This window comes from Oratosquilla oratoria, chromosome 1, assembly GCF_046742065.1.
Source record: "Oratosquilla oratoria isolate Oo_2021 chromosome 1, ASM4674206v1, whole genome shotgun sequence".
Lineage (NCBI taxonomy): Eukaryota > Metazoa > Arthropoda > Malacostraca > Stomatopoda > Squillidae > Oratosquilla > Oratosquilla oratoria.
In genome coordinates, this window is record NC_134777.1 from 77,582,135 (window position 1) to 77,603,634 (window position 21,500).

Below are 21,500 nucleotides of genomic sequence, written 5' to 3' on the forward strand. Positions count from 1 at the left end.
AAATGCGATCGGGCATGCGCATTATACTTCGGTGCGCGCTATCTGTGTACTAAGATAACGAAGTGCATGGGTGCGCATTATAACCCGATGCGCATTTTAAGCCGGAAAATACGGTATACACTTTCGCTTAACGTCCAATTCGGTTAACGACGGCGCGCTGGTCTCAATTGTCGTCATTAAACGAGGAGTGGTTGTACTTTAACAAATGCCTTTTGTAAATCCATGAAAGCACAGTCTACCCATCTGTCCCTTTTTGCATTATATCTATTAATCTTGAATAAAAACAAATCAAATTTGTGGCACATGATCTTCCCTATCTAAAATTGAATTGTTTTGGATTTAGTATATTGTTCTCTTCCAGATGTTTAGTCCATCTACTTTTGATGACTTTTTCACAAATTTTAGCTATTGTACTTGTAAGGGAGTTTGGTCTATAGTTTGTTGGGTCTTCCTTGTCTCCCCTTTTATATATTGGCACAATACTGGTATTTTTCCAGTCTTGCTGTACCTTTCCTTCTTTGAGTGACCAATCTATTATCTATTTTGTCCATTAGTTCATCCATACATTCTTTTAGTATCCAGTTTGGAATTCCATCCAGGCCATGTGATTTTCTGACATCACGTTAATTATTTGATCCCTTACTTCTTTCTGTGTCACAATTATTTCTTTCAAGGGGGGGGGGATCTTTCTCCCTTTCCTTCATCCCAATTGTGAATACAGGTAGTTCTCGTTATATGCGGGGGTTCCGTTCCGCGGACCCCCCGCATATAACGAATTCGCATATATCGAACTATTGAACCTATGGGAAAAAGGGGGATACGTTCTCAACGCGGATTGATTTTTATTTTTTTTTTTTTTTTTTTGGCAAAGGGCTTACATACTGCATCTCATATATGTTTACATACATTTTAGCATGTGAGTATTAACCTCGGGAAAAGACGCTACCGTAAACATCACTTATTTCGCCAAGCGTATTTTCTTCAGCTGTTTGAAAAATCAGTCTGTTTACAATTCACATTGCAGACTGCTTGCTACGCTTAAAGGTCAGATATCAACAGATATACCATTCGCTAAAAATCATCGTATTGCTCGAAAAAGTACTTTTTAAAAGCATACAGATAAAGTTTTTACCTATTACAGAAGAATTTATTCAGAAAATTCACTTTTAATTGCGCCTCGCATACCACTTTTCCGAAGTCTAGCTATTCAGAATAACAATATTGTTTGTTTGGCAACTGTGACGTCACGAACGCGGAATTCCCCGAACCTTTCACGAAGCGCACGGGCGGAATGTTTCGAATAGCAGACGACGCAATGAAATGAAGACAAAACTGTTTTTTGCCAAATTTGATAAGATGTAGATGGTGGAATTATATAGAATACTGTCAGTATGTTTTTTGATGTACATTAAACTGTAAATACAAAAAGTTATGGAAGTCTTGATAGATATCAAGACTTCCATAACTTTTTGTATTTACAGTTTAATGTACATCAAAAAACATACTGACAGTATTCTATATAATTCCACCATCTACATCTTATCAAATTTGGCAAAAAACAGTTTTGTCTTCATTTCATTGCGTCGTCTGCTATTCGAAACATTCCGCCCGTGCGCTTCGTGAAAGGTTCGGGGAATTCCGCGTTCGTGACGTCACAGTTGCCAAACAAACAATATTGTTATTCTGAATAGCTAGACTTCGGAAAAGTGGTATGCGAGGCGCAATTAAAAGTGAATTTTCTGAATAAATTCTTCTGTAATAGGTAAAAAATTTATTTGTATGTTTTTAAAAAGTACTTTTTCGATGATTTTTAGTGAATGGTATATCTGTTGATATCTGACCTTTAAACTGACTGTTGATGTGCTCTGAGTTTATCCAGTGCGGAGAATAAACGATAATTCTTGCAGAGAGTGAAAATTGACGAAATTAATTGGGGCAGTAATAAGTATAAAAAATTTATTTGTTTGTGAAAAAAATAATTAATTTGTGTATCAAAAAAGCTTAATTACCTGCAGAAAGACAATGGTTTGGCCTATGAAACAGGAAGGATGCCTAAGACGATGCCGTCTGTAAAGCTGCCGGTGTTGTTGTGATAACGCCGCAGTGATGCCAGCTCTACCTAGCTGATGCAGCCAGTGTTACCACACGGCTTTATGCGCACCAACTTCAAATATATAATAGGTATTTTGAAAAAAATAATCGGCCGCGACTATTTTTTTTTTTAGGTCAAATCGCATATCTTCGAATATATCCCCGCACATATCGAAAAGTGGTGCAAATTCTTGAATCGCATATACGCGAATTCGCATATATCGAAGTCGCATATATCGAGAACTACCTGTATTTAATTTTGTGAATACACACCTGAAATATTTGTTCATAATTTCAGCCGTTTCTATATCTTCTATATATTCTGTATTCTCTTGATGTAGTTTCACTATTTCCTGTTTATTTTTTAGGGGTGAATGGAGAATGGTTGTGTATGGATGATGATATGATGTATGAGGGGGAGTGGGTGGGAGATGGGGGGAGGGGGAGTATATGTGAGAAATAAGTTGATGCAGCAAGAAGGGATTTCTACAAGTCTTCTCCTTGTCTGCATGAGGGGATGGAGAGGGAAGGGGTCACCTATTTAATGAAGCAGCCTTGCTGTGGATGTGCTGTGTCTTGTGGGAAGGTATGCAAAAGAAGGAAGTTGAAGATAAATATGGGTAAAAGTAAGGTGATGAGATGTACAAGGGGAGAATATGGCAGTAAATTGAAAGTGAGTATTAAGGGAGAGACAAGCAAGTAAATGCCTTGGGGGATTAAAAAGTGTAATGAGAAATAGATATTTAGGAATGGATACTAAGAGGAGATTATATGAAGGATTGTGTCGACAGCACTGCATGGGGCAGAAACCTGGAATATAAGAGAGGAAGAGAGGAGGAGTTTTAATGTGTTTGAAATAAAATGAATGAGGTTTACTAGGCTGGATAGAGTAAGAAATGAGGTAAGGAGGAGAGTAGGTGTAGAAAGGGAGCTGGGAGATAGAAAGAGTATTGGGATGGTTTGGACACATGGAAAGAATGAGTGAAGAAAGATTAGTAAATGAGGTATAGAAGGCAGAGGTGGAAGGAGTGAACATGATGGGGTGACCAAGGACAAGATGAATAGATGGGGTAAAAGGGACATTGAGAAAGAAGAGAATGTCTGTTGAGGAGGGAAAGAAGAAGACAGAAGATAGGGGTGAGTGAAGAATGGATAATGTTGAGATGCATGGAAGGGAATAGGTGGGGGGAGTATGTTTGAATGATATTTTTGACACAGCCCAAAGGGATTTCCCCCCATCTTTTTTTCAACATGAGGAGAGGGGGGGTTGCCAATTAAATGAAGTGGCTTTGCTTTGGATGTGCTGTGTCTTACTACATTGCATCTGACCCAGGGCAGTGGGCAAGCAAGGATGACCAGTCATCCAGGAGGTGACAAGATAAGAGGGAGGGAGGGGTGTGGATGGGAGTGGAGTATGTGGGGATGGAATGGGTGGTAATGGATTTTATGCCTTTGTTTTTTGGCTATCTCCCTTGTGAGGGGGAAAAAGCCCTTGGTATATGCATGTATTAAAAAAAAAATTCTTCTTCACCTTTATTTTCAAAGTCTCAGCTCTATACAGCACCATGGGTATAATTACTCGTTTGTACAACTTCCTTTTAGCATTCATCCCCAGTTACCTATTTTCCATAACACTTTATTTCATCATGACATTTACGTGCTTCTTTTACTCTATAATTCACATTCACATTCACTGCCACACATTGCCCCAAATACTCAAAACTCTGCACTTCCTCAAGCCTATCGCTCTCCATACATTCAACCTACCATCATTATTTTTTGTACATCTCATTATTAGTTTTGCTCAATGTACCTATGTACACTTATTTGTAATTTTAGTTTCTCATATACCATTCCAAACTCAATCACCAAATACTTCAATCTTTCCTCAGAATCAGTCACAAGTTCAGTCATCCACAAAATTAATACAAAAGATCAGTGTTACTTCAGCACAGGACTACACTTTACATATCATGCTCTTGCTAATCCCAGATGATATTATTCAGCAGAAAGGCACACTCAAGACCATAGTCATGATTCTTCAGAGACCATTTCTGTTCTGTACTGGAATGAAATCACCTAAAGTCATCCAGAGCAAACTATATAAAGCATGTCACTGTGGTGAAGGGGCTGCAATGATATTTCTAAATTATGAGCAGCATAAACAGGCAATTATTATGTACAACATAATATTATGAATGTATATGGAACTATTCTATCTGTGCTGGACTACAAGTGCATGGCTATTTACAGTTGGCTTGTGCTGGATCAGGTATATACATGTGTGTTTTGTTTACCTGATCACTAAATAGTGTTGTCATTATGTAATCAGACTGAGGGAACAGAGATAAATATTATGACAATGGATACAAAACTGCCAGTTTCATTTCACTCCTCTCTGCATTAACCTACTGTGTGTGTAAAAGCAAAGTTGGAAAATATATGATACCCTTCAAGACTATTTTTAAAGCATATTTATTAATTCATTAGTTACTCAAATAGTTTCATATGAGTAAGACTTGATTTTATACTAAAGAATAATTTACACAATATTCTAGCAATGTGATGATGATAATAGTCATAGCACTTCATTATATGCAATAATTTCTCTCACTGCAGGTTCTGAAAAAAGTACCTTTTCTGCAGGAAGTGTAATGACATCATTGATTTGATCTGCTGCTAAGAAGTGGTTTGCATCTTGACAGTCATGGTAGTGATTGTACACATAGTCTCCACACACAAGCAAGTCACTACCACTAATATGCCTGCAAGCAAAATTGAATATAAATGAACAACAGTCCAGCAGAATATTGGTCCATAACTTGCAAAATATATATTTTTTCTACTGTACCAATGAGGTTCTTACATTGATTTGATTTCCTGTGTTAAATTAGTGTCAAACCCTAAGAACTGTTTTCCTTTTTTGGTGTATCCCCGGACCTCATTTCCGCTTGAAACAAAGATCTTGTCTTTTACAGTCCCTGCAAAAGAAAAGAAAAGAAAAGAAGTATATATATATATATATATATATATATATATATATATATATATATATATATATATATATATATATATATATCTGATCAGTTTTATGAGTCGCACATATATACATATATATGTGTGAGTGTGTGTGTGTGTGTAGTATATATAACAAACTAAATCTCATGATCAGATAATTACGACAAACCATCAAAGAGTAATCCATACAGAGTGTGTGCAATTTTGTTATGTTCACATGAAACTTCAGCTAATACCTACCAAGAGCACCACCAAGTTCAACACGAGTGATCTTTTTATCTGGAGCAGTTTTGAACACATTTTGCACTTCCCCTTTCTTCATGGAGAAGAGCTGCACCAAACCATCATGATCCCCCACTATGATCTGTAATAACAATCCTTCTTAGACTTAACCCTGTCAGTGTATATGAGGTTTTCTTCAGATGAATGAAAGATTCAGTAGCCACTCACACAAAGGAAAAATTGACAAGCATTCTGTAGATGAATAACATTGTATGTTTGATTCTTGTGGCAGGATCGGAGGAGGGATTGAGGAAGTTGGTGACAGAGTTTGGGAGAGTGTGTGATAGAAGAAAGCTAAAGATAAATGTGGGTAAAAGTAAGGTGATGAGATGTACAAGGGGTGAAAGTGGCAGTAGACTGGAAGTGAGCATCAAGGGAAAGCGACTGGAGGAAGTGGATAGTTTTAGATACTTGGGTGCAAATGTGGCAGGAAAAGGTGGAGTGAAGGTGGAGGTAGAATGTAGATTGAGAGAAGCGAGTAAATGCCTTGGTGGATTGAAGAGTGTAATGAGGAATAGACATTTGGGAATGGATGCTAAGAGGAGACTGTATGAAGAAGTGATTGTGCCAACAGCACCGTATGGGGCAGAAACATGGAACATAAGAGAGGAAGAGAGAAGGAGTTTAAATGTGTTTGAGATGAGGTGTCTGAGAAGTATGATGGGGGTTACTAGGCTAGATAGAGTGAGAAATGAGGAGGTGAGGAGAAGAACGGGGGTGGAAAGGGAGTTGGGAGATAGGGTTGATGAAAGAATATTAGGATGGTTTGGACACATGGAAAGAATGAGTGAAGAAAGACTGGTAAAAGAGGTATGGAAGGCAGATGTGGAGGGAGTGAACATGAGGGGACGTCCTAGGATGAGGTGGATGGATGGGGTGAAGGGGGATTTGGAGAAGAGGGGAATGTCTGTTGAGGAAGGACAGGAGAGCACAGAAGACAGGGGTGAATGGAGAATGGTTGTATTTGGATAATGTTGTGATGCATGAGGTGGAATGGGCGGGGGTGAGGTAGTATGTGTGAGCAAAATTTGACGCAGCCTGAAGGGGTTTCTCCCCATCTTCTCCTTTTATGCATGGGGGGGATGGAGAGGGGGAGGTCGCCGATTTAATGAAGCGGCCTTGCTGTGGATGTGCTGTGTCTTGCGACACTGCTTCTGACCCAGGGCAGTGGACAAGGTGCAGGGATGACCCGTCATCCAGGAGGTGCTAAGATAAGAGGGAGGGTGGAGGGGTGTGGAGTGTATTCAGGGATGGAATGAGTGGGAATGATTTAATGCCTTTTCCTTTTTGGCTACCTCCCTTGCAAGGGGGAAAAAGCCTTGGTATATGTATGTATGATGTGGGAGTGGTGGAATATCAGATCATTTTTGGTGGAAGGTAAGTTGAGAGTGGAGGATAAATGGAGAAAGAGGAAAAGGACAGAAGGTAGGGAGGTGCTTAGAGTAAACTGCTTAAATGAAAAAGAAAAGGAGAAGAAGTACAAGAACAAGCTGAGAGAAGAATGGGATGGAGCGAAGTATTGTGTAGTGGAGGAAGAATGGGGATGGTTGAGGGAGGGAATCACAAACTGTGCAAAGATAGTGTGTGGAACAAAGAGGATGGGAGGAAATAGAAAGAAGGGCAGTGATTGGTAGGATGATGAAGCAAAGAAGGGTGTAAAAGAGAAGAAATGAGCATTCACAGATTGGTTGCAAAATAGGATGAGAGAATCACATGAGAGGTACAAAGAAAAGAGAAATAAAGCATAAAATAAAGGAGGCAAAAAGGAGAGCGGACATGAAATGGGGTAAGATTATGACAAATTTTGAAAGTAATAAAAAGATGTTTTGGAAGGAAATTAAGAGAGGATGGGGTGGCGAACAAAGTAGAGAAGAAAAGGTAAAAGATGCATATGGAGAGATGATAATGAAAGAGAAGACAGTCAGAGGAAGATGGGCAAAGTATTTTAGAGAGTTACTAAATGTGAAGGAAGATAGGGTGGGAAAGGTAGTTGCAATTGGAGGCACTAAGAAAATGACTGTGATGAGGAAAATGGAGGAAAAATAAGAAAATTATGCGAGCAGGTATGGCATCTGGGTTAGATAGGTGTCATGCGGTGTTAAAAAAAAGAGGTACAGGGATGGTGGACTGGCTGATGAGGTTGTCTATTGTTTGTCTAAAAGAGGGTAGAGTGCCAGTGGACTGGAGGAGTGCCTGTATAGTTCCACTTTACAAGGGAAAAGGGGACAAGTGTGAGTATAGTAGTTTCAGAGGGATCAGTTTGTTGAGTGTAAATGGGAAGGCTTATGGGAGGGTTTTGATTGAGAAGATTAGAAGAGGAACAAAAGGAATAATTGGTGAGAAACAGGGGTTTAAAAAAGGGAGGCGTTGTGTGGATCAGATGTTTGTGGTAAAATAGATATGTGAGAAAGCTTTAGGAAAAGGTAAGGATGTTTTTTGGGCATTTATGGATTTGGAAAAGGCTTATGACAGGATAGACAGGAAGGCACTGTGGGAGGTGCTACAGATATATGGGATAGGAGGAAAGATGTTAAGAGAGGTCAAAAGTTTTTAAGAGAGTAGCAAAGCTTGTGTTAGAATTAGAAATGAAGAGAGTGAGTGGTTTGAGGTAAAGGTGGGACATCGACAGGGATGTATGTCACCATGGCTGTTCAATTTATTCATGGATGGGGTGGTGCAAGAGGTAAATGAAAGGGTAATGGGCCAGGGATTGGAGACGGTTAAAAAAAATGGAGAAAAATGGGAGATAAGCCAGTTGTTTGCTGATGACACTGCACTTGTAGCAGGATCAAAAGAGGGATTGAGGAAGTTAGTGATGGAGTTTGGGTAAAAGAGAGGTGATGAGCTGTACAAGGGGAGAGTATCAGCAAATTGGAAGTGAGTATTAAGGGAGAGAGACTGTAGGAAGTGGATAGCTTTAGATACTTGAGGGTGAATGTGGCAAGAAAGGGAGTAGTGGTGGAATGTAGACTGAGAGAAGCAAGTAAATGCCTTGAGGGATTAAAAAGTGTAATGAAAAATTGACATTTGGGAATGGATGCTAAGAGGAGATTGTATGAAGCGGTCATTGTACTGACAGTACTGTATGGGGCAGAAACATAGAATATAAGAGAGGTATAAAGTTTCAATGTGTTTGAAATGAAATGTCTGAGAAGTATGGTTGGGGTTACGAGGTTGGATAGAGTAAGAAATGAGGAAGTGAGGAGCAGGAGTGAAAAAGGAGTTGGTAGATAGGGTTGATGAAAGAGTATTGGGATGGTTTGGACACATGGAAAGAATGAGTTAAGAAAGATTATTAAAAGGGGTGTGGAAAGCTGAGGTGGATGGAGTGAACATGAAGTGGAGACTTAGGATAAGATGGATGGGGTAAAAAGGGCATTGGGAAAGAAGGGACTGTCTTGAGGAAGGAAGGGAGAACACAGATGATAGGGGTGAGTGGTGGTTGTGTATGGATGATACTGTGATGCATGGAAGGGAGTGGGTGAATATTTTGACACAGCTTAATGAGATTTCTCCCCGTCTTCTTTTTTTCTGCATGAGGGGACGGAGGGGTGGGTTGCCCATGAAATGAAGCAGCCTTGCTGTGGATGTGCTGTGTATTGCTGTACTGTTTCTGACCTAGGGCAGTGAGCAAGATGCAGGGATGACCCTCATCCAGGAAGAGCCAAGAAGAGGGAGGGAGGGATGGTGAATGGGAGTGAAGTATGTGGAGATGAAATGGGTGGGAGAGAATTATGCCTTTGACTTTGGCTACCTCCCTTGTAAAGGGGAAAAATCCATTGGTATATGTATGTACTACCACTGAGATATCTTTCCATCAGTTTGTTTAAGATGTTTCCATGTGTGGATAGTTTATAGAAGTTCTTCTGGTGTAATCTGTATAACTATCCCAACCAAGAATTAGGTTTGCAATGTTGTAGTGTAGCTTTGTGGTGGTATCAAATGGGGATGTCATTAATGGGTAATTGGTGATATAATTTTTTTCTTCTTTTCATTTTTACTTATTCCAGGCTTTTCCCACACACCCTGCCATTTTCTATTTGACTACTGGGGGGTGGCCTCTTCTTATATATATATTGGAAATGCCTGGTCTTGTAGGTCTTGTAGGTAAGTTCTGTTGTCAACACCATTGTCTGTCTGAGGACACACCACTCCCACATCTCTGTCCAAGTATTGGAGCTGGTCTGCGATTGAGTTCAATGCAGCTCTCTTGAAGTTGGACTATGTGGGATTGGAGGCTAATTTGGGGTGTTTGCCATAAATTTGTCTAGCCTCCTCTTGAAAGCCTCCATGCTGACTCTGTTAGGTCCCTTATCTCTCTAGAGAGACAATTGAAGAGCCTGGGGCCAGCCCAGGTGATATTTTCTGCCTGGATTGTCTTCAGTCACTGGGAACAGTTGCTTATGGACCTTCTTTTGCAGGTCCTACCTAACCTGGGGTGGTGTTTCCCTTTGATACCACCTCCTTTTCTTTGTGATAGGTTTGATGCCGTGCCACCCTCCAGGACTTTCCAAACATAAATCACTATATAGTGTTCTCTGCATCACTGCAATGAATAGTTCTTGAGTATTTTTAGCCTCTCCCAGTTATTCAGGGAGTCTCCAACAAACCTCATTGTGAATACCCTCTTGACCTCTTAAGTTCTTGTTTCTCCTTGGCTTTGTGTTGAGACCATAGCTGGCATGCATACTCCAATTTTGACACTACTAGGGTCTTCCACAGAGGTAATAGGTGCTTGGGCTTCCTGGTCTTAAAGGTCTGGAAGATCCACCCACTCATTTTCTGAGCAGCACTAATGGTTTGGTATATGTTTGCTTTGAAGCCACAGTCATCACTTATCCACACCTTCAGGTCTCTCAGTGTTTCCTTAGTGTGTACTTCCTCTGTACCTACTGTGCACTGGTACTCTTTTATATTTTTGTTTGGCCTATATCTTATCAGTTCAGATTTCTTGTTGTTGAATCATGCAGGATATAGGTATGGCAGCTATCCTTTCAATTTTCATGGCTATGAGCATGGCAGTGTTCTGAGTATACACAATTCAATGTCACCACTTACATCACTGTTGTATTAGTAGCTAATCATAATAGCAGATATGGCATTATATCTATTATGCTGTATTTACTATTATGATTGGCTATTAACCTAATCTACATAACCAAACCTAACCTAGCAAACCAAACCTAACTAAATCTAATCTACCATACAGCTTACAATAATGTTCTTGTTCATAGGTTTGAACTACATTTTGCAAATCTTCAAATGAAATAAATTAAGAATTAACCTCTTCATTCCGGGCCAAAATCTCGTGGGCAGCATCATCTGCCAGACGTACAATGTGTCGTAATAATATTCGCATCATAAAATATAGTCACCGCTTATATCAATCGTTCTCTCTTTCACCCGTGAATTTTTATAACCATAGAAAATGTGATGAAGACAGTTTAGAGAGTATGTCATTATGCAGGGGCAACTACAATAAATATAATCAAGACGCCGATATGGCAGCCCCGCATATCCACTTGCTCCTCATGCCGCCTACGTATGCGGCACCGTATGGAAGTGGTTAACTTCAAAGTTCACCTGGAGTGGCTCATCAACTTCAGCCATTTTTAATTTCTAACTTGCGGTGGGCAGAACTGTGGAAGTGGAACTTGGTTTGATCATGTGCAGAGGTGTGCCATACTCCTAGGCAGGAAAATTTGAAGTATGGCTGCTGTACATCTAACCTGTTCATTATCAAATACCATGTTGTTATCACTTGACCACTTGTATACCTCCAGATATTTTCATAGTTTTTCGCAGTCTTCTCAGGTTATGATTTCTCAAGTCATGTGGGATGGGAAGGAGATAAGAAAGTCTAGACAACAATGCAGTGCCAAAGCACCATCTGCCATTCAATAAGAGCTGTCAATCATGAATCCTGTGAGGTTGATGGCCCATCAGCTGCTTGAGCTGCCATCTTTGTTTTGATTGAAACAGAGGTTGAAGAAATTAAAGTATGATAAACTCATCTACTCTAAACTAACCTAACCATGCATTTAGGAGAGAGAGAGAGAGAAAAGGAAGACAAACAAGTGGAGTTAGTCATGAAAGGCTGACTTAGTCAAATAGATGGGCTTATATTTTTTTAGAAGTGCACACCTACCCAGAATAGCATTAGAAAATTTAATATTACATACATACATATACCAAAGACTTTTTCCCCCTTACAATGGAGGTAGCCAAAAAGAAAAAGACATAAAAACCATTCCCACCCATTCCATCCCTAATACACTCCACTCCTCCACCCTCTACCCTCCCTCTTATCCTGGCACACTCCAACTACCTTTCCCTCCCTATCCTCCTTCACATTTAGCAACTCCCTAAAACACTCTTCCCACCTTCCTCTCACTGCCTTCTCTTCCATTATCATCTCTCCATCTGCACCTCTTACCTTTTCTTTTCTACTTGATTCACCTCTTCTTCCTCTTTTAATTTCTTTCCAAAATATCTTTTTATTACTTTCAAAATTTTCTGTCATACTCTTACTCCATTTCACATCTGCTCTCCTCTTTGCTTCCTTTATCTTATACTTGACCTCCCTTCTCTTTATTTTGTACCTCTCATAATACGATTCCCTCATCCTAATTTGTAGCCAATCTATGAAAGCCTGTTTCTTCTCTTCCACACCCTTCTTTGCTTCCTCATCTCAACATTCACTACCCTTCTTTCTATTTCCTCCCACCCTCCTTGTTCCACATACCATCTTTGCACACCTTATGACTCCCTCCTTCAACCATCCCCATTCCTCCTCCACCCCTAGTTCTAATCTATCCTTCACTCCCTCCCACTCCTCTCTCAGCTTCTTCTTATACTCCTCCTTTTCTTTCTCATTTATGCAGTTCACTCTAAATACCTTCCTACCTTCTGCCCTTTTCCTCTTTCTCCACCTATTCTTCACTCTCAATTTACCTTCCACCAGAAAATGATCTGATATTCCCCCACTCTCTCCCCTGAGAACATATACATCCTTAACTCTTCCTATTATACTCCTGGTCACCACTATATAGTCCATTAATGCTCTATCTGCCACATTCCACCCACCACCCTCTCCCATGTGTACTTATGCTTGACTTTCTTCCGAGCCACTGTATTTGCTATCATCAACTCTCTTTTGAGACCCATCTCCACCAACAATTCTCCACTACGATCTTTACTTGGAACTCCATACTTCATGATCACTCTGTCTATTGGTTCGTTTCCTACCCTAGCATTAAGGTCTCCCAATATAACTACATTGACATTTCTCCCTAATCCCTCTATGCACTCATTTAAATCTATCCAAAAAGCCTCCCTTTCCTCTACACTCTTCTCACTACCAGGCCCATACGCAATTACAAAAACCCACATCTCCTTTCCCAGCTTCACCTTCACCAACATCAACCTTGAAGAAACTTCCTTCCACTTCACTACACACTTACCTATCTCTTCACTTACTAGTATAGCCACCCCTTCTCTCCCTTGTCCTCTCTTCACTCCTGAGAACCTCCCAACTACACTTGCCCCTCCCTTTCAATTTAGTTTCACTCAAAGCCAACACATCCATCTTTCTTCTCACAAACATACTGCCAACCTCATACCTTTTACTCTCATCTGTACCACATCCACGCACATCAAAAGACCCAAACCTTAAGGTACTGGTTGGAAAACTCTTAGACCCTCTTATGCCTTTACTTTTTTTTTAAGGATTGTCCCCTTTGGGATTACAGATACCAGGATTCCTAGTCCTAACCTCAGTCTTGTTTTTTGTCACCTTTTACGACTCAAGTAATCCCCCACCACAGGGTAGGCGAAAAAAGGAAATGAATATTCAGAGAAATGGTACAGGACAGTAACAAGGGGTTGGGGGACAGCATAACGGAGGGACAGTCGTAATATAATAAAAGTGTCATCATTTCTCTATGAACAGTCTTCCTTTATCACAGACAAAAATGATGTGTGGCTTTGGTCCATAGGGGCACCCCATATAGACCCTGAAGTATCAACAATAACATGCAGCCAAATAACAAAACAAATAAACAAATGATATAAATGAGTCATTACAGCATCTTGTTTAACCACTTCCATACGGTGACGGCTATGTAGGCATCATGAGGAGCAAGTGGGTACGCGATGATGCTGACGTCGGCGTCTTGATTATATCAATTGTAGTCGTACTTGCATGACCCTCATTCTCTCTAAACTGGCTTCATCATATTTTCTATGGTTATAAAAATTCACGGGTGAAAGAGAATGAGCGATTGAGCAGTGACTTTATTTCTTATAATGCGATTATTATGACGCAACATCACACACCTGGCAGCTAATGCTGCCAGACATGCAATGTGCCCCGGAGTGAAGAGGTTAAGTGCTTATCTAAATGATTCTTAAAGCTTGGAATTGAACTATATTGCACTGCCTCTACAGGAAGTTTATTCCATTCATTAACTACATAGTTGGCAAAGTTGTTTCTACCCACTTCCAAATTAAATCTATTCCCTGACAGTTTGAGACCATTGTTTCTTGTCGGATTATCATTCAGTGTGAAAATTTTGTCACTTTTGATGTCAAGTTCCTTTAGAATCTTAAAGACCTGTATCAAGTCACCTCTAAGTCTGCGCTTTTTTAGGGAAAATAGATTCATATGTTTTAGTCAATTTTTGTATGATTTATTTTTTATATTTGGAATCAGTTTTGTGGCTTGCCGTTGTACTTTTTCCAATCTGTCAATGTCTTTAATGAGATTCGGTGACCATACGGAAACAGCATATTCCAAATGTGGACGAACTAATGATTTATAGCTTGTTAATGATGATGAACTTTTGAAGGCAAAAGATTGTGCAATCAGTCCTAGAATCTTATTGGCTTTCTCAGAGGCTGAAATACACTCAGTTGATTTGAGATCATTACTGATAATTATGCTGAGATACTTTTCACTATCCACTTTTGTTAATGAATTTCCAAATAACTTGTAATCGTACTTACTGTTATTTTTACCTATGTGCATTACTTTGCATTTGTGTTAAATTTCATTAACCACTTTTCAGACCATTGCTGTAATCTATCTAAATCTTCTTGAATATCTAACTGGTTGAAGTGATCATTTGCCATTCTGCACAGTTCTGTAACATCAGCAAATTTGGAAACAATATATTTTAGTCTGTGGTCTATATAATTTATATATACTATGAATAGAAGTGGCCCAAAAACAGAACCTTGAGGAACTCCACTCATAACATTTTTCCATCTAGAATTTTTTTCCATTTAAAACAACTCTCTGTTTTCAATCATTCAACCAATTACTAGTCCAACTTAATAGGCTACCACTTATTCTGTGTGAAGATAATTTAGTAAGTAGTCTTTTGTGGGGGACGGTATCAAAAGCTTTTGCAAAGTCTAGATATATCAAATCTATACTGATTCTTTTGTCATAATTCGAGATGACTGTGTTGTAAAATTTGAGTAAGTTAGTCATGCCAGAACATTACCATCTGAAACCATGCTGGCAAAGTAGCATGCAGTTGATACTTTAGGGTCTATATTGGGTGCCCCTATGGACCAGAGCCACACATCATTTTGTCTGTGATAGAGGAGGACTCTGCTCACAGAGAAATGATGAAACTTTTATTATACTGCTACTGTCCCTCCGTTATGCTGTCCCCCAACCCCTTGTTGCTGTCCTGTACCATTTCTCTGAATTTCTTTTCTTTGTTTTGCCTACCCTGTGGTGGGGGAAAAAGAATGCTGCCACCAAGTATTTCCACTTGGATCGTAATAGGCGAGAAAAATGGGACAGGGATTGGAACCAGGTATTCTTCTCCCTGTAGCCCCACAGGGAACATTCCTAAAAAAAGTAAAGGCATAAGAGGGTCTAGGAGTTTTCCAACCAGTACCCTAGGGTTTGGGTCTTTTAATGTGCAAAGATACGGTACAGATGAGAGTAAGAAAGATGGATGTGTTGGCTTTGAGTGAAACTAAGTTGAGAGAGAAGGGTGAGTGTGAGTTTGGGAGTGTAAGTGGGAGGTTCTCAGGAGTGAAGAGATGGCGAGGGAGAGAAGGAGTGGCTATGCTAGTAAGTGAAAAGATAGTTAAATGTGTAGTGGAGTGGAAGGAGGTTTCTTCAAGGATAATGTGGATGAAGGTGAAACTGGGAAAGGAGATGTGGGTTTTTGTATGTGCATATGGGCCTGGTAGTGAGAAGAGTGTAGAGGAAAGGGAGGCTTTTTGGATAGATTTAAATGAGTGCATAGAGGGATTAGATAGGAATGTCAATATAGTAGTTTCGGGAGACCTTAATGCTAGGGTAGGAAATGAACCAATTGATGGAGTGGTTGGGAAATGTGGAGTTCCAGGATAGAATCATAGTGGAAAGTTGATGATGGAGATGTGTCTAGAGAGTTGATCATAGCAAATACAATGTTTCAGAAGAAAGTCAAGCATAAGTACACATGGGAGAGGGTGGTGGATGGAAGGGTGGTAGATAGAGCATTAATGGACTATGTAATGGTAGATAGGAGTATAATAGGAAGACTTAAGGATATACATGTTCTAAGGGGAGAGAGTGGGGGAATATCAGATAATTTTTTGGTGGAAGGTAAATTGAGAATGGAGGATAGATGGAGAAAGAGAAAAAGGACAAAAGGTAGGGAGGTGCTTAGAGTGAACTCCTTAAATGAAAAGGAAAAGGAGGAGTACAAGAAGAAGCTGAGAGAGGAGTGGGAGGGAGTGAAGGATAGACTAGTATTAGGAGTGTGGGAGGAATGGGAATGGTTGAAGGAGGAAGTCATAAGGTGTGCAAAGATGGTGTGTGGAACAAGAAAGATGGGAGGAAATAGTAAGAAGGGTAGTGAATGGTGGGATGAGGAAACAAATAAGGTTGTAGAAGAGAAGAAGCGATCTTTCACAGATTGGTTACAAAATAGGACAATGGAGTCACATGAGAGGTACAAAGAAAAGAGAAGAGAAGTAAACCACAAGATAAAGGAGACAAAGAGGAGAGCAGATGTGAAATGGAGTCAGAGTATGACAGAAAATTTTGAAAGTAATAAAAAGATGTTTTGGAGACAAATTAAGAGAGGAAGAGGAGGCGAATCAAGTAGAGAAGAAAAGGTAAAAGGTGCAGATGGAGAGATGATAATGGAAGAAGGCAGTAAGGGGAAGATGGGCAGAGTATTTTAGGGAGTTGCTAAATGTGAAGGAGGTTAGGGAGGGAAAGATAGTTGTAGTGGGAAGATGGGCAGAGTATTTTAGGGAGTTGCTAAATGTGAAGGAGGATAGGGAGGGAAAGATAGTTGCAGTGGGAAGTGCCAAGAAAATGACCGTGATGAGTGAGGAAAATGGAGGAGAAATAAGGAAGGATGAAGTGAAGGCAGTTGTTAAGATGATGTGAGCAGGTAAGGCACCTGGTCTGGATGGATGCCATGCAGAATGTCTAAAAAAAGGAGGTACAGTGATGGTGGACTGGCTGGTGAGGTTATTTAATGTTTGTTGGAGAGAGAGCAGAGCGCTGGAGGACTGGAGCAGTGCCTGTATAGTTCCACTTTACAAAGGAAACGGGGACAAGTGTGAGTGTAGTAGTTTCAGAGGAATTATCTTTTTAAGTGTAGTTGGAAAGGCTTATGGGAGGATCTTGATTGAGAGGATTAGGAGAGGAACAGAGGGAGTAATTGGCGAGGTACAGTGTGGATCTAGGACAGGAAGAGGTTGTGTAGATCAGATTTTTGTGCTAAGACAGATATGTGAGAAAGCTAAAGGAAAAGGTAAGGATGTTTTTTGGGCTTTTATGGATCTGGAAAAGGCTTATGACAAGGTAGACAGGAAGGCACTGTGGGAGGTTTTGCAGATATATGGGATAGGAGGAAAACTTCTATGAGCTGTCAAGAGTTTTTACTAGAGTAGTGGAACGTGTGTCAGGATTAGAAATGGAGAGAGTGAGTGGCTCAAGGTAAAGGTGGGACTTCATCAGGGTTGTGTTATGTCACCCTGGCTGTTCAACTTATACATGGATGGGGTGGTGCAAGAGGTAAATACAAGGGTGGTGGGTCAGGGATTGGAGATATTAAGAGGAAAATGGAGAAAAGTGGGAGGTGAACCAGCTGTTGTTTGCGGACGACACTGCACTTGTAGCAGGATCAGAGGAGGGATTGAGGATGTTGGTGACAGAGTTTGGGAGAGTGTGTGAAAGAAGAAAGCTGAAGATATATGTGGGTAAAAGTAAGGTGATGAGATGTACAAGGGCTGAAAGTGGCAGCAGACTGGAAGTGAGCATTAAGGGAGAGCGACTGGAGGAAAAGGACAGTTTTAGATACTTGGGTGCGAATGTGGCAGGAAAGGGTGGAGTGGAGGTGGAGGTAGAATGTAGATTGAGAAAAGCACGTAAATGGCTTGGTGGATTAAAAAGTGTAATGGGGAATAGACATTTGGGAATGGAGGCTAAGAGGAGATTATATAAAGTGATTGTGCCAACAGCACTGTATGGGGCAGAAACATGGAACATAAGAGAGGAAGAGAGATGGAGTTTGAATGTGTTTGAGATGAGGTGTCTGAGAAGTATAATGGGGGTTACTAGGCTGGATAGAGTGAGAAATGAGGTGAGGAGGAGAATAGGGGTGGAAAGGGAGTTGGGAGATAGGGTGGATGAAAGTGTATTGGGATGGTTTGGACACATGGAAAAAATGAGTGAAGAAAGACTAGTAAAAGAGGTATGGAGGGCAGATGTGGAGGGAGTGAACATGAAGGGGCAACCTAGGATGAGATGGATGGATGGGTTGAAAGGGGCTTTGGGGAAAAGGGGAATGTCTGTTGAGGAAGGATGGGAGAGGGCAGAAGATAGGGTTGAATGGAGAATGGTTGTATATGGATGATGTTGTGATGCATGTGGTGGAATGGGTGGGGGGATGGGGGGTGAGGTAGTATGTGTGAGAAAAATTTGATGCAGCACGAAGGGATTTCTCCCCGTCTTCTCCTTTTTTACATGAGGGAACGGAGAGGGGGGTCTCCAATTTAATGAAGTGGCCTTGCTGTGGATGTGCTGTGTCTTGCAACACTGCCTCTGACCCAGGGCAGTGGACAAGATGCAGGGATGACTCGTCATCCAGGAGGTGCCAAGATAAGAGGGAGGGTAGAAGGTAGAGGGAAGTTGAGTGTATTAGGGATGGAATGGGTGGGAATGGTTTTTATGTCTTTTTCTTTTTGCCTACCTCCCTTGTAAGGGGGAAAAAGCCTTTGGTATATATATGTACTTTCTAAATGATGTTCGATAGCATCTCTGATGATAGTTTCCAATATTTTTCCTACGATTGAAGTCAAATTGATAGGCCTGTAGTATTTTTTTTCTTTTCTTTTTGTCACCTTTTTTGAATATGGAAATAATGTTAACTAGCTTACATTTTCTTGGGACATCTCTGGATATGATGGATTTCTTGAAAATAATTTCTAATGGAACAACAAGCTTATTTTTCATTTCCTTTATGAGTCTTGAATACCAACTGTCAGGCCCTGGTGTTTTATTAACTTTGAGTTTTTCTATACACCTTTTAATTTTTTCTTTTGTTATATTTACCGTAGTCAGTAGGTTCACCCTAGGCTTTTCACAGGTTTCAGTTTGGAGTTCACTTTGAGATGTTTCATTTACAAATACTGAGCTAAAATAATTGTTTAAAATATTACACATTCCTTCATTTGAATATTCAAGTTGACCATCAGCAGGTAATAGTGGACCAATGTGATTCCTAACAACTGTTTTATCTCTAATGTAACTATAGAATTCTTTGGGATTCTCTTTGGATTTATCAGTGATATTCATTTCATATTGTCATTTTCATTTTTTTATTGTCTTTTTTAAATCTCTGTATTAATACATAACTTTGATAGTCATTAGATGCACCCGAGCACTTGTATTTCTTATAAGCCTGTCTCCTTTTAGCAATACTTTTTTCAGTTTTTTTGTCAAACCATTTTGGGCAAGCCTGATTTGGGGGACGTCTGTCCTTAAATGGAATGTATGAATCATCTTAGTAAGTGTATTTTTAAATACTTCCACATCTGGTCTACAGGTCTTTCACTTAATTTTGCCTCCCAATCTGTAAGCTTAAGCTCCTGACGTAGTCTTATGTACTGAGCTTTACTGAAATTGGGTATTTTAGAAACAAGTATCTACTCTAATTTTTTTTAGTAATTTGAATCTAAGTTGTGATCACTATTTGCAATAGTTTCACTGACTTCTACATTGGTTATCATACTTTTGTGGCTAGTGATTAATAGATCAAGTAAATTTTCATGTCTTGTGGGCTCTTTTACATGCTGAACTAAGTTAAGTAATTGTCATTGAGGAAATCTATCAAGCGACTACTTATATGGCCATGTTGTAGGGTCATCCAATCAAAGTCAGTAAAACTGAAATCACCCATTACCAATAAGTCCCAGTTGCAGAAACTAGACAGTTTTTGAAACAACAGTTTGTCGTCTACTAATGATAATGTCTTTGGCCTATATATTACACCTACATTAAGTTTTTGTCCATTTGTTTGGGTTAATTCTAGCCACAAACTATCATATGCATCCTGTTTCACTTTCTCTAAAACACAAGCATGGACTGTGCTTTTAATGTACAACAGAACACCCCCACCTTTCTTTTGGTTTCTGTCTTGATGAAAGTGTTTAAATCCCACAATATTAAATTCAGCTTCAAACTATTCACCATTTAACCATGTCTTGGTTATTCCTATCATATCGAGATTTTTGCTTTTGACATACACCTGTTTTTCTTGGAATTTGTTCCTAATACTACAAGCATTAAAGTACTGTACATGGTTTTATGAAATTCTTGATTATTTCTTTTTGACACATTTTGAGTTTCAATATCATGCCGTACATTATAATTTTGTTTTTTATTGACACCTTGCTCTATATTGATATTCAGTCCTTCATTGACATTCAATGGCTCATTAACATTTCCCCCCATCACACATATATGGTAGCTCAAGGTCATCCGATCTCTTATGTACACTTTGCTCCCCCCATGTTATTCATTGACATTCTGTCCAACATCCCTTCCTAAAATTATATTTTGTCCTCCAGTGACATTATATCCTACCATGATATTTTGTCCTCCACTATCATTACATCCCATCATGATATTTTGTCCTCCACTATCATTATATCCCATTGTGATCTTTTGTCTTCCACTGCCATTACATCCCATTGTGATATTTTGTCCTTTGACTTCATTACATCCTAATGTAATATTTTGTCCTCTACCAATATTATATCCTAAAATTATATTTTGTCCTACACTGGCATACTGTTCTACATTATTGCTATACTCTACTCTATTTTCCCCAGTACACTATATTTCCCCTTCCCTTTGAGTTTATACCCCAAAAATGGAACTAGCTCATTACAAATTCACACAATGAGCTTTGTAAGAACATCTTTGCCTCTGTGGGTAAGATGGATCCCATCAGAAGCGTAAAGGTCATGGTGCCTGGAAAAGAGATACCAAGGATCAAGAAAGTGGTCCCAGTTGCGTGCACAAGCATGATATCCTCTCATTGATCCCTACGGCTCTACTGTTCCAACACGAGCCTGCATAGATCCTCGGGAGGATCCCACAGACTATGTGAAAGCTCCTACATTCCTTCATCTCCTGAAGGAGGACCTTGTAATTCCGAACAAGTTCCTCTGATCTCACCCTACCCACATCATTACTTTCCGCATGAACAATCATAACCGTGTTTGTCTGTCTTTGCTCCCTGATGGTCTGGGTACAATTGGTGATCCCACAGCCCGGTTGACATACAAGCTTGCAACGTCGTTTAGACTTCCGCTGCAGGATGTCATCATAGCCTTGCACCATGGAGTCCCTACAACATCAAGAAATCCTGATTTTCAGCCACCTCATCCTCCAGCACAGCAAAGCGATTGGCTAGAGCTAGCATTTGCTCCCCAGGGCACCCGCTTACTGAACGTGGACTCGACAAACGGGACCCCCACATGCTCACGGCAGTGGCAGAAGGAGAAGTGGAATACTCTTTGGGTTGTGGGGAGGATTCACTCTTCTCACAGAGCGCACTCCTGAAAAGACGAAT

General features: G+C 40.0%; 1 protein-coding gene across 6 annotated transcripts in view; it reads right to left on the minus strand.

Annotated features, from left to right (window-relative positions):
* LOC143041056 (BBSome complex member BBS7-like) overlaps positions 1–21,500 on the minus strand; it is a 157,266-nt gene that overhangs the window by 132,927 nt on the left and 2,839 nt on the right. For 4 of the 6 annotated variants that reach the window (XM_076212825.1, XM_076212734.1, XM_076212997.1 and 1 more), the window contains 4 exons: positions 5,350–5,473; positions 4,958–5,072; positions 4,727–4,856; positions 4,389–4,424 (listed from right to left, as the gene is read on the minus strand). The exons of 1 other annotated variant lie outside the window; for it this stretch is intronic. In XM_076212825.1, the coding sequence (XP_076068940.1) occupies positions 4,389–4,424; positions 4,727–4,856; positions 4,958–5,072; positions 5,350–5,473 (405 nt within the window). The remainder of the gene's footprint in view (positions 1–4,388; positions 4,425–4,726; positions 4,857–4,957; positions 5,073–5,349; positions 5,474–21,500) is intronic. One more of the 6 variants, XM_076213064.1, reaches the window with a different exon arrangement.